This window comes from Phyllostomus hastatus, unplaced genomic scaffold (assembly GCF_019186645.2).
Source record: "Phyllostomus hastatus isolate PE091 unplaced genomic scaffold, TTU_PhHast_1.1 phas_scaffold_193, whole genome shotgun sequence".
NCBI classification, from domain to species: domain Eukaryota; kingdom Metazoa; phylum Chordata; class Mammalia; order Chiroptera; family Phyllostomidae; genus Phyllostomus; species Phyllostomus hastatus.
This window is the reverse complement of record NW_025334015.1, coordinates 4,718,848-4,731,493: the sequence shown is the minus strand read 5'-3', so window position 1 is coordinate 4,731,493 and position 12,646 is coordinate 4,718,848. Positions and strand designations below refer to the sequence as shown.

The window sequence follows — 12,646 nt, the reverse complement described above, 5'->3', positions numbered from 1 at the left end:
AACTGTGGGCCCTTGTCATTAGCCTTTGGTCTGCTTAAATATTCTAAAACCCAGGTTGTTACATATAAAAATGAGGATAAATCTGCTAGCTTTGAGGTCTTGCACAGACCTCAAAGGGTGGCCCTGGACATGAGGTGGTGATAAGGTGAATGTGAATGGACTTTTTACCTCCTGAAGTGAAGCACAGGCAGGAAGCTGCTGTGGACTTGAACCTGAATTTACGTTTTCCCAGCAGAGAAGGGTTTGCCTGGCTGACCTTGCCTCTGGCCTGTTTCTCAGGGTCTCCACAGAGCTGCGCTATCGCAAACAGCCCTGGGGCTTGGTGAAGACCTTCATTGAAAAGAACTTCTGGAGTGGGCTGGAGGACTACTTCCGGCACTTAGGTGAGCATCACCCTCACTGCTGGCGGGCTGTGGGACCGTGGAGAATGAGTGGGGGGAGGCTGAGACAAAGGGGCCCCTAAGTCGGCCTCAGGAGTGGAGACAAAATTTGGCATGTATGTGAACACATGTATTTTTCCAGAGACAGTACCTGTAACTTTCATGAGAATGTTAAGGCTACCCTGTCCCCCTGGAGTGAACCTCAGGTCTAGTTGCACTGGCGGGTGATGATAAGTTCTGTGGAAAGGACACAGCCTGTGAACTCGTCCTGCGGGAAATGGGATGTGTCCCACGTTGTGTGTATGTGGATGCCGGTGTCAGGAACGTCGGTTTCTCCACAATGGTGAACAGCCCGGAAGAGGGGTGTGGGCTGGGCAGTACGCCCTGAGGCTCATGGGCATCCCTGAGGGACCCTGCCATCCCTGTCAACCTCCCTGAGCACAGTAGAGAGGGTGCTTTCCTTATGGAGGACCCAGCTAGTTCACAGAGTGGCTTCTGGAGGCCAGGGTGCTGGGTTGGAGGTGTGGGCAGGTAGTCTCGATGTGGCCCTTCTGTCTCTGACAGAGAGCGAGCTGACCAAGGTGGAGAGCACCTACCTGGCTGAGATGCACAGGCAGTCTCCCAAAGAGAAGGCCAGCAAGCCCCCAGCAGTGCGGAGGAGGAAGCGTCCCCATGCCCACCTGCGGGGGCCTCACCTAGAGGAGGTGATGAGCCCCGTCACCACACCCACCGATGAAGATGTGGGCCGCAGGATCAAGCACGTGGCAGGTGTGTGCCAGGTGGGGATGACGGGTGTGTCTGGGATTTGGGCTGAAGCTGCAGCCTGTGCCGGTGTGCACTCTCGAATATTGATGTATGGGATTTGCATATAGCTCATTAAACCTAAGGCTCTGAATGCTCTTTCTGTTTCCACTTGCCTTTTAAGTTTCTCAGCCCCTGCCTCCCCAGCTGAGTGCTCTGCTGAACAAACCTTGCCTGGGGGATTTCGTGGCCCCATGCTGCCTGTGCTCCAGGTTCACCCGGATAGGCTCACATGTGCACCTTCCAAGTTCTTGGGAAATGCTACAGAGAGAAGCCAGAGCTCGGACCCCAGAGATGTCCTTGGCATACAAAGATCGGGGGCTGGGGGATCCAAAGCAGCCCCCCTCCCTCGGCCTCCATGGGCCCTCCTGGTGGTGGGTTCCCTTGATATGTCTCCCTCTCCCCATCCAGCCATTCTCCACCTCACATCTTTCCTCAGTCATGGAAACTTGCAGCGGTAAGAGGCCTTAGGGACTAGCCAGTCCGGTGTTTTTCACCGTGCTATACCCACACCTGGGTGCCCATCTGAGCTGGGTGGGACAGGAGAGCAGGAAGTGGAGGCCGCAGGCCTCGGTGTTCCCCCCGCTGCTCCCCCCAGAGGATTCCTGATGGCACTGCACTTGGATAAATTGACTCTCAGAGTGGTCATGGAGCCCATGTGGAGAGAGCCGGAGCTCAAGCTGTGTCTGGTCCCAGCACAGCGCAGTCTCTGCTTTGTCCTGTACCTGTGTGTCCTGGCTGTGGAGCTCTACTGATTTCTTACTTGTTCAGTGACTTCAGTATTCACCTTGCCTGACCTAACCCATGACCTTGCCTTGAGGATCTTGCCTTTTACTTTTGGAAGACTGGGTATGACACTGTTGCCATGACAGCATCATGGATGGTTCTCTGTCATTCCCTGAAGTTCTGTGCATAACCAGTGTCACATCAGCCATTGGCAGTAACAGCCTCTGTATTTTCCTGCAGGTTCCACGCAGACCCGGCATGTCCCCGAGGACACCGCCAACGGTTTTCACCTGCAGAGCGTGTCTAAGCTGCTGCTGGTCATCAGCTGTGTGTAAGGGACTGCACTCTGCTCCCTTCCCCCACCCCCCACCTTCCACTCCCACCTGCCACCTACCTCCTCCCGGTCTCTTCGGGCGCACAAGCTCCCCCAGTGTCATCCCTAGTCCTTTCTCTCCAGATCAGTGCTCTGTCTGTCATGTCTCGCCTCTTTGCTTCATCTCCTGTGTTTTATTCAGCAGTTACTCTGTGCTAGGGGTCCAGGATTCAGAAGAAAGTACTGTACACAGCATCCAGGCCCTTCAGGAACTCAGTCTCCAGTGGGTAATACAGATGGAAAATTAAAAATTACTACACCATTGCACAGATACCAGCCTAGAAATGTTCCAGAGCATTTTAGGAGCCCGTTTATTTGTTTGTGAAAGATGTTCTGGGAGTCTGCTCTGTGCCAGGAATGAGGACCGTGCCCTCGTGGGCCCCCACTTGCAGGGGAGCCAGGCAAATCCATGAGTACAGTCCAGGAAAAGTATATGCTTATTTTATTGTAAACAATTGATAATGTGGGCGAGAGCAGCTGCCACACTGCAATGAGGGACCGTAGCTCAGAGGCTGCTGACGTCTGGTTACACAGGGAAGGAAGAGGACTTCCTGGCTTCCGTGTCTGCAGGTGGTTTGTGTCATACACAGAAATCTGGACCTCAGTGAGAAGTTGTCAGAGACGTGCTGTCAGTTCCAGGTGTCCCTAGGTTGCCATAGGTTACCCAAACAAAGGTGACTGGCAGACAGTTGTCTACTTGTGGACCTGGGGCTGCGGAGAGTTCAGGCTGCAGGTGCAGAATTAATTACAGGTAGCACGGAAGCTGTGGGCATGAGTGAGACTGCCAGAGGAGGACCCAGGGGTGAAAAGACAGTGTGGCTGAGGACAACCCTGGGGCCACTGGAGGACAGGAGCCCATGAGGAACGCAGGCGCCTTGCTGATTTACCTGACTTAATGTGCATGTTGGGCAAAAGTAGGCTTACAGCTGTACTGTGACAGACATTCTTTGAGTTACTAAAGCCCTTGTCATAATCCTGACTGTCTGTCTTCTTCATGGACAGCTGTAAACCTACTTTGTGCATCCACATAGCAAGAAAGTAGATGTAAAGTTCTGCTGTATATGGCATAAGAAGCCAAACTATTTTTACAATGTTAAATATAAAGACAACTGCAAAACTAGTAAAATTCACTTTTATCATCGTCACTTTAAAATTGTTGTTAAAACTAAATCTCTGATGTTGAGTTGGGTAGATAGAAGACTAACTGTGGGTTAGTTCTGTGTTAACCTCTCTCTGCATTTTCAGTCATGTAAGTAGAGGAGGCCTGCTCACCTGAGTGATTGCATAGCGTGATATTAATGAACTTCGGGGCTTTGCCACTGTATGGTGATCAGGCCTCATTGGTCAGCTCCAGCAAGTCCAGAGGGGTCTGCTGATGCATACGTGTAGGTGGACAGTAAGGGTTGGTTGCCCCTTGTCTGGCCGGTGTGAGCCACCATATGCCTGCCCGTGACTACCTTTTTCTCTGGTCAACCACTTCTGAGCCCCCACTCAAACAGCAGGCAAGGTGTCCCATGACCTTCACAGAGCACAGGCAGGACTTTTAACACAGACCCACAAGCAGCTGCTAAGAGTGTGCAGCTCATACCAAAAACATGGGCATTCTGACGATGCAGTGTGTGCTGATAGGATTGCAGACAGAATTGTTGATATTCAGCGCAAAATTGGCAGATTCTTGTGGAGAACTGAGCACCCTGAGACCACAGCTGAGTAGCCTCAGGAACTTGCAGGGGCCAATTAGAAGCACAGGTGAGAGATTCAGCATCGTGTATACACACATACACGCACACTACAAGCACTTTGTAAGGTCAAAGGTGCACATAAGATTTTCTTTCTCTGTTGGTCTTTTCCATCTATTCCTTTTATCTTCCCATTTTGTCATTTTTTTCCCTGATGTACACCTGAACCTCCTACTTTGGTGAAGGTAACTGCCTGTTGCAGAGGGCCTGCTGTGTGCAGGGTGCATCATGCACAGCCCTTTGAGCCACGGAATAGTCCCAGCTTTCTCAGGCTACCTCTCACTGTCCAGTGGAGTGGGCTGGGTTTCGGAGAAGCTAGCGAATTTGATCAAAAGTGAAACTTGTAAGTGGTGAGCCAAGAACTGTAGCAGCCTCTCTTTACCTGAGTCTTCTTTGCCTCATCCTGGAAATGTCACAAAATGATCTTTAGGCAGCTGCTGAGGCTGAGAGCAGAGACTTTCCTGTCTCTCGGGGACTTTCCATTCCCCACCGGGTCCTCTGACCCCTAGGTTGTTCTGGCCTCCTCTCTCACACCCACCAGTTCTGGCCCCTCTCTGGGAAACTGGAGGTGGTCCAGGTGACCCTGTGGGCCAGCAGCAGATGCAAGGAGGAGGCTTCAGCAGCTTTGGGACGATCCTGCCAGCATCTGGCAGGCTCACCAGGGCAGAGCTGGGAATCCCTCTGAGTTCCTCTTACAGGCTCACCCTCCAGTTGTGTTTCATGTTGTGTTGCTAAAGGAATCTTTTTTTTTTAATCTTCACCTGAGGACATGCTTACAGAGGAAGGAAAGGAGAGAGAGGGGGAGAGAAACATCAATGGGTTGCCTTGTGTACAACCCTCAACCCAGGCACGCACTCTGACTGAGAATCAAACCAGCGAACTTTTGGTTTACGGGAGGGCGCTCCTACCAGCTGAGCCTCTCCAAACAGGACCAGGATTGGGGAGGGAATCTGACCTCAGCTGATCATCCTTGAGATCTAAGAATCCATGTGCAGCTGGCTCTCCTTCTCCTGAGCTGGACGCTGTCCGTATGTCTCGGCTCTGGTGCTCCTTTCTCAGATTGTCCTCTGGCCCGTTCAAGGGCAGCCTTCCCCTCTCCCCACAAGTCTGTTTCTAACCTGCCTCCTCCCCCTTTTTCCTCCCTGCTCCCGTTAGGATCTGTTTCAGGTACTGGCTCTTTTACACTCTCACCTCGTTTCCTCTCCACCTTAACCTCGCTTCCCCAGGCACTCAGAGTCTGGGTGACTTCTGTGTGTCTCTCCTTACTAGTGCCCTAGCCCCAACCCCTGTCCACAGCCCTGCTGGTCATCTGGCCCCTGCAGATTAGAGTGCTTCTCTCTCCCCCTTGCTGCATCCCTCCGCTCACTTGCTTGCTCATTGCAATGTTTCCTGTGACCCACTGGTCAAGGACAGCAGCCTCTGGGGTGGGGGTGTCCCTTGCTCCAAGAGGGATCCTGCTTTCTCAAGTGGCTTCTCATTGCTGTTGCCTCCTGCCCCCATCTCCCCTCTAGCCTGGTGCTGCTGGTCCTCCTCAACGTGATGCTCTTCTACAAACTCTGGATGCTGGAATACACCACCCAGACCCTCACTGCTTGGCAGGGCCTGAGGCTCCAAGAAAGGTAATCCTGGCCCCTTTCCCCACTTGCCACCACCCTCACTCCCCTCGTACTGAGCCCTCACTCCCGAGTCCTAGTCTCCTGGGGAACAGCCCCACTGCCCTTGGCCAGGGCATAAGCCTTTGTGACAAGTCTGTAAGCAAGCTCCAAGGACTTGCATATCGTTTTAGTGTGCTTTTGATTCAGGACACAGGCCAGCAGGGGCAGTGCACAGAGGACAGAGCACACTGATGTGATTCTTTGTCCTTTAGCGGTCAAGGAGCAGGGGCAGTCCACCGAGCATAACTGCAGCTGCTGGTCTCCCCCTCTTCCACCCCACAGGTTGCCCCAGTCTCACACAGAATGGGCCCAGCTCCTAGAGTCCCAGCAAAAGTACCATGATACTGAACTCCAGAAATGGAGGGAGATCATCAAATCCTCGGTGATGCTTCTTGACCAGGTGAGACACCCCCTTCTCTCCTTGTCCTGGTCTTCTGGAGCTGGAACTCCTTCCTAGTGCCCTGAGAGGACTCGCCATCACCGCCCACTGGACCTTGTCCTCCATTCATTCTGTCCTTAGGCCTCCCATTGTTCTAATTTTAAAACCATCCTTGAGGGAGCTGTTGGAGACCCAGGTGTGTTCTCCCCAGTAATAAAACAACACCCTGGATTTGCAGCAGGAAAGCTATAGGTTAGATGGAAAGAAGAATTAATTGTGGGGCCCACCCAGTGCCATCTGGAAGACATTTGAAGAGAGAATCCCCTTTTGCTGAGAGCTGTCTTCCCAGAAAGCACGTTTTCTAATTCCGTATGATGCATACCGCCCCTGCCCGGTGGTCCCAGCCTGCACACAAGCAACCGCCTCTGAGGTGCACCTTCCCAGACTGCACTGACTGCCTGGGAGGGTGGCTGTGCTGTCCTTTCGATGTCTTCTCCCCGCACCATTGCCTGTGTCCTTCTGAAACATAGGTGCATCTATTGACGAAGATCGTTCTGGGGCAAACGTAGTAATTAGCTTGGTTTTGTCAGGGGAGGGAGTTTCTTCCTTCCCCAGAAGAATTGAATGTCAGTGAAAAGCTCGCATGTGGTTGCCAAGATGACAGAAGGGGCCGTTGGATGCAGGCAAGAAGCACGGGAGCCAGGGGTTCATTCTGTTGCGGTGGAAGTTCTGTTTCTGAGGGGTTTCTTTCTGATGTTTGTGGTCAGCCAGGCCAGAGATGGAACCCTAACCTTGACCCTGAGGAATTTTGTGACCTTGAGCAAGGGATTTAATAGTAGTGACCTTCAGCTTCCTCACTTATAAAATGGGAACTCTAGTCATTGCTTCATGAAATTGCTGTCGGGATTTGATGGCAGCTGGGAGGTGCTCATTTGCACTGAATTTTGTTTTCCCTTCATAGTTTAGTCTTAGCTCTAAATGAAGGAGGCAGTGTTTCAATGCTGCCATCATGATCTCTTATAATGTGTTTAGAGTACCACGTTTAGCTTTGGGGCCATGTTTAGGGAGGGATATTTTTAACCAAAAGCAGGTAAACAGCATAGTGAGGAGGGTGGGAGCCCCGTCCCATTAGGAGGGGCTGATGGGACTGAAGACATGTTCAGGAGAGGGGAAGGCTGGGCCAAGGGGGACAGGACCACTGTAGACATTGCCATAGACATTGAGGTCCAACAGGCTAGCCTGCTCGTGAAACTCTGGAGGGCTGGACGGGGGCTGGACGTTATAGAGAATTGGATTTTCCAGTTGTCAGATAAAAGCAGGCTACTTATGGTTACAGCTGCTCAGCCATGGACTGGCTACTCTGAAGGCCTCAGGGTCTGTCCCCGAAAACCCTTTAGGAGGTGACAGGAAGGAACTTATGAATTAAATGGGGTGGGAGGGGCACTTGGACTGGGTGACCTGGTTCAATTCTGGTTCAGGGCAGGTCCCCCTAAGTTGGGGCTGTCAGATTCAGACAGGTGTTTTGTTTCCTTACCTTTGAAAGTAACTTGTGAAGAACAGTAATGGGCCCCTCATCTCTATTAAGCGGAGGATATAGAAGAACTGGAGAAGAAAGTGCTCTCTGGGGCAGAGCAACCAGAGGTTCTCAGAGTGGACGGCCGTCACCTATGACGTGTTCGCCCTGCCTTGCTGTAGCAGAGCAGCTTCCTTAGACAGAGCATTTAGGTGTGCTGCGGTCTGGAGGGCCATTTAAGATTCTTCCGCTGGGACTGCCCCGTTCAGACTGTCCCATAACCCGACAATGTTAATGTGTCTGTTTCTTAGAGGAGGTTAAGAAAGTCATTAAGGTTAAGTCAGTGGTGTAGATATAGCTAGAAAGCCTACTCAATTCTCTGCTCGGCACCCGGGGCGTATAAGAACGTGATGCATTGCAGTCCCAGGTTTCAGTGAGCAGTGTGTATGAGAGGCCAGGAAGAGAAGGATGACTGGGAGCCAGAGGAAGCTTGGGCTTGCTCTGGGCCTTGCCAGGTAGGCAAGGTTGGGATAGGCGAGAGAGACGAGTCCCAGGCTGCGGGGACACTGCTGCAAAACGCACAAAGGCAGGAATACGAGGAGTCCAGTCCAGTCGGGATTCATGGGGAAACCACGTGGAATGAGTACAAGAACAAGTACATGGCGGTCTGATGTGGGTCCTTTTAGCAATGGAATGCTTTAAGAGACTTCTTAAAATTCAGCGATACAAGGGCCACAAATCATTAGGACATGGCGAGCCTCGAGCTAGGAGCCCTCAGTGCTCGATTGGCTGTGCCTCTCTGCCCAAGACCGTGTCCCTGGAGAGTTCCCCTGGGCTAGGAGCCCCCTGGCACAGGGGGCCTGCCACAGGCAGGTGCAGCGGGTGCTGCTGCTTGGAAAAGCCCACTGAGGGCACGCCCCCGGGCGGGATGGGTCCCCTGTCTTACAGATGAAGGACTCACTCATTGATCTTCAGAACGGCATCAGGTCCCGTGACTACACAACAGAAAGCAGCGAAGAGAAGAGGAGCCGCTACCACTGACCAGGCAGGAACAGGGCGGCAGCAAGAGGCCTGTGCAATACATGTACATAGACCATATAAATATATATATAAATATATATATACAGAATATAAATATATATATATATATTATATACAGATTTTAAAAAGAGATCATGCCTATGTACCAGGGAGAAGGAGCTGGACCGCCTCCCGTGCTGGCCAGCGGTGGGCCGAGGAGGGCAGGGACCGCCTCTCAGCACCACCCTCCCCGACCCACTGCCTCCCCTCCTCCAGTCCCCTCCCTTCCCCTGGCCGCGCTTGGCTCCAAGAAGGGGAATGTCGTTGAGCCAAAGTCATGCCTGTGAAGGCTCCAGAGTCTTGAAAAGAAGTCTCTGGGGGGGGCATTGCTTAAGGTGCTTCATTCCCGAATCCCCTTTGGATTTGTTTTCAAAATAAAAGAGAATTTTTTCTTCCCCACCCCACGCTTCCACAGGGGTTCTCTTGGGAACAAGGAAGCAGCAAGGGCAGGAGCCCAGTCCAAACTCTTCCTGTGAGGCTGCCCCTTTCAGAGCCCACGAGTCGGGAGGCAGGCAGGGAGGACTGCTGGGCAGCTCGGGAGGCTGCCTATGCAGGTCTGGGCTCTGCAGCCACAGACTCCCAAGGACTCGTGCGTGAAGGGTGTTTCGATCAGCCCCTCACCTTCCTCTGACCTGTGTGGGGTATGGACCCAATAAGGGCTGGGGATTTCTTACCTTCCCACCCCCACCCCCTTCTCTCTGGTCTTCCCCCAGGCTGGATCTGGAGGAGGCATCACTTTCTAGTGCCTAAAGCCCTATTTTTTTCTCTGTGCCCTAAGAGCACATTGTTTCTTAGCCAGGGGGAAGCATTTTTGATCTTGTTAAACTGTTCTAGTGGTCAGAAGTAGTCAGGTCTATGGCTCTGATTCCTGCACTTTGAGCTGTCAGCTTGGTTTCTGGGGTGAATCAGGGTATTATAGGAGCTCCAGGGTTTGAGGGTGAATGCCCTCACAGAGCAGGACTGTGGGGTCTAATGGAGAAGGCTGTGTGAGTAGTGGGCTCCAGTCCCCAAGCACTAGCTTGGCTGCCAGCATCATTTACTCTCAGAGAAGAACCAACATTAGTTAAGGGAGACGACTGTCCGAGGCCCTTGGCACATGGAAGAAGACCTCAGAAGACCTCAGTCCTTGGAGGGAATGATTTGGCAAAGTGTGTGTATTTGGGCCTAGAGAAGCCTAATGGAGCCTCTGCCCTAAGAGGGCCATCCCAGATCCTCAGTTCCTCAGTTCCTCAGCCATGGAGTTCTGGCAGTGGGAGCAAGATCTTTAGTGTCTGTACCAGAGCGCTCGGATATCACCGAGGAGCAGAAAGAAGACTTTAGGTTGGGGGCGTGTGTCATCCAGGGGCCTTCCAGGGCTGGCTCCCTGGGACCCATGTGTTTATCTGACTTTGTGGGGACCCTTCTGGGCACGCTTACCATCCTTCATACACTGACTGCTGTTTCTCCATGTAGCAACCAAAGGACTCCTACCCGCCACAGGTAGAGCTCACAGGGTTTCTCTCAATCGGGAAGGGGCCACGCCTGCTTGGCGAGGAGAGGTCTTCCCAATCGCTTGCGCTCCTGGTCAGCACCCTGATGGAAGGCACAGAGGAAAGGAAGATTCTATTAGTGATTTAGCTCAAAGGAAGAGCCATTCGTATTCTTCTCTCAGAATGGCCTGAGCATCCCTCTTTGATGATTACACACTTTTGACTTTTCAGTGTCTCTGAGAATGCAGCCTTGTTATTGCCATATGGGTGGAATAAGAAGACAAAGGTGTGCCCTGGGGAATGGCATGGGAAGGCTCTGTGGCAGCAGCTGGGGTGTACAGTGTATATCCCTAGGACAGGGCTTGAATGTCATCATTCTACTGTCAGGGGACAAAGGCTTTGGAGGAGTTGAAAGGTGCAAATGCCTCTCAGCCAGTGGGCCGCTACTCACCCCTGCCCAGGACGTGGAAGGGGAGACCTGGGAGGTGCAGGCTTCTGGGCCCTGAGCCAGAAAAGGGGGAGCAGTGCAGACTGCTAGATAGTTGCTTATTGGAGTAACCAGAAGCCAACATTATCCCCAGAAACCTTTAAAGACAAAAATGATAAATTCTCTAACTTATTCCACACTTATTTATTTATTTATTTATTTATTTATTTAAATCATGCACTTATTAAAGGGCCCAGGTGGGGCCTTTGGTGTGACTTAAGAAGCGTTCTTTCCTGGGAGTGAAGTGATGTGAGTTGCTCTGGCTCTAGGGTTATTGTGCTTCCTCCTGACTTGTCAGGCCCATTCCAGGGAACAGCAGGTGACAAGGAGGGCAGTACTTACTTTGCACAAGGAACGCTCATGATTTCTGGGGCTTTGAACCCGGAGACAATGTGTGCCCATCAGAAACACCCCTGGCCCACCTCATTTGTAAGCATCACAGATCTCCTATGGGAGTCAGCTGTTCTAACAAGTTTCTCATTTTCAAAAAACAACTCTCTTCACTCCCAAACAAAGCTTAGCTCCCTTATTTAGTAACCTGTCAAGGGCACTTGGCCTGCCGAGAAGTCAGGGAGTAAAACCCCTAAACAACATTGTAGCTCATGGCAGCAGCTGGGCACGCAGCTGCCTGCAAGGGTGCGTCAAAACCATCCCCTCTTAGGTTATTTCTTGTAGCCATTGCTTCTTGGTTTTGTTCATGTAAAAACTTGTAGTCTTTCTCTGAGGATTCACATGGTTTACACTTGAGAGCTTGCCCTCAGTTGCAAAGATTTTGCAGAGTTTCTAACCAAGCGAAGAACAACATTAGGGTCTACACTTCCCCTCCAGCTTACTGTGGTGGAAAAAACAAGATCGGTCTGTAGCTCCTCCCCTTTCCTGCCTCCACCTGCCTGGTACAGGGGAGAACATCCACAGCAACTTGAAGCTCTTTGTAAGAGCACGGAGTTGAGAGACTGGGACCTGAGTGCCGGCCCTGCCTTTGGACAAGTCCCTGCTGCTCCCTGAGCTCCAGTACCTGCATCTGCAGCAGGATGGGCCTGGTCTAGACCCCCTCTAATGTAGGTTCCAGCTTTGGCATTGCCTTGGAGGCTGTACCACATACTGCAAGGCTGGGCTTTCTTAGACTCCAAGGTTCCCTTCAGGGCTAGAGCTTCCTTGGTGTTTAGGTGAGTGGAAGGACAGGGTCTGGGTCCCCAGGAAATGAATGAAGGGTAGTTAAACTTTCTTTTCTTTTTTAGCTAGGAGGGTTAGGGAGAACCAGTAAGATGCAGGGTGGAGGGTGGGGAAGGGGAGGGTGGAGGCAGAGAGATTAGGCTTGCTGTATTGCTCAGTGTTAACCCAAGATGGTGTTTCCTCCTTTGCTGGCCTAGTCTTAGACTGGGGAGAGACCTCCCTTTGGGTACTCTTAAGCTGGGAGGAAAAGGATAATGGCAAGAAGGGCACCATGTCTTCTGTTCCTAGGCTGTGAAGCCTTTCATTTGCCATCCTTCCTCCCTCTTGCTAGAGGAAACAGTGGAGAGAAGTCACTCCTGGTTCTAGCACTTCTCTTTTGGCTCAACTCTAACCTTGCTGGGGTTCAGATTAAGTGTGAAGTTTAGGTGAAAACCCTTGGGCTGCCTTAGAGCGCTCACACTAAGAACCTGGATGAGAAGGAGTGGGGGTAGAGGACCGAGAAACCTTGAGAGAAATGCTTTGTTAAAAGGGATGCCCCCCACGCCCTGTCCCCGACCACACTTGGACCACGTCTGCTACAGTCACTGGCAGCACTGCTCGGGTGGAGTCTTGGAGAAAGGACTAGGAGAAGAGTCTCTGTGGACTGTGTGTGGTCTGAGAAGGTTCTTTCTGTGCCATACTGGGCTGCTTTTTTAGCTCTGCAGGGCAGCAAAAAGCCAGCCCTTCTTCCCTGTCCCGCCCCCAAAGAAAGAGCACTCCTCCCCCAGATGGAAGGACTGTGCACTCCTCCTGGTTCTACCTGCCTGTTCCAGTACAAAACTTGAGAACCTCTCCTCCCCACTCCCACCCTTGTCTGTAGGCTGTGGGATAA

The 12,646-nt window shown here is 52.0% G+C and overlaps 1 protein-coding gene across 4 annotated transcripts in view; it reads left to right on the top strand.

The window, feature by feature from the left end:
* Positions 1 to 9,045, top strand: part of GRAMD1B (GRAM domain containing 1B) — a 169,739-nt gene extending 160,694 nt beyond the window's left edge. For 3 of the 4 annotated variants that reach the window (XM_045860157.1, XM_045860159.1, XM_045860158.1), the window contains 7 exons: positions 280 to 383; positions 945 to 1,148; positions 2,148 to 2,238; positions 5,175 to 5,186; positions 5,531 to 5,638; positions 5,957 to 6,074; positions 8,515 to 9,045. In XM_045860157.1, coding sequence (XP_045716113.1) covers positions 280 to 383; positions 945 to 1,148; positions 2,148 to 2,238; positions 5,175 to 5,186; positions 5,531 to 5,638; positions 5,957 to 6,074; positions 8,515 to 8,607 — 730 coding nt within the window. In that variant the 3' untranslated portion in view covers positions 8,608 to 9,045. The remainder of the gene's footprint in view (positions 1 to 279; positions 384 to 944; positions 1,149 to 2,147; positions 2,239 to 5,174; positions 5,187 to 5,530; positions 5,639 to 5,956; positions 6,075 to 8,514) is intronic. The other variant, XM_045860156.1, reaches the window with a different exon arrangement.
* The last annotated feature ends 3,601 nt before the right edge of the window (positions 9,046 to 12,646 follow it).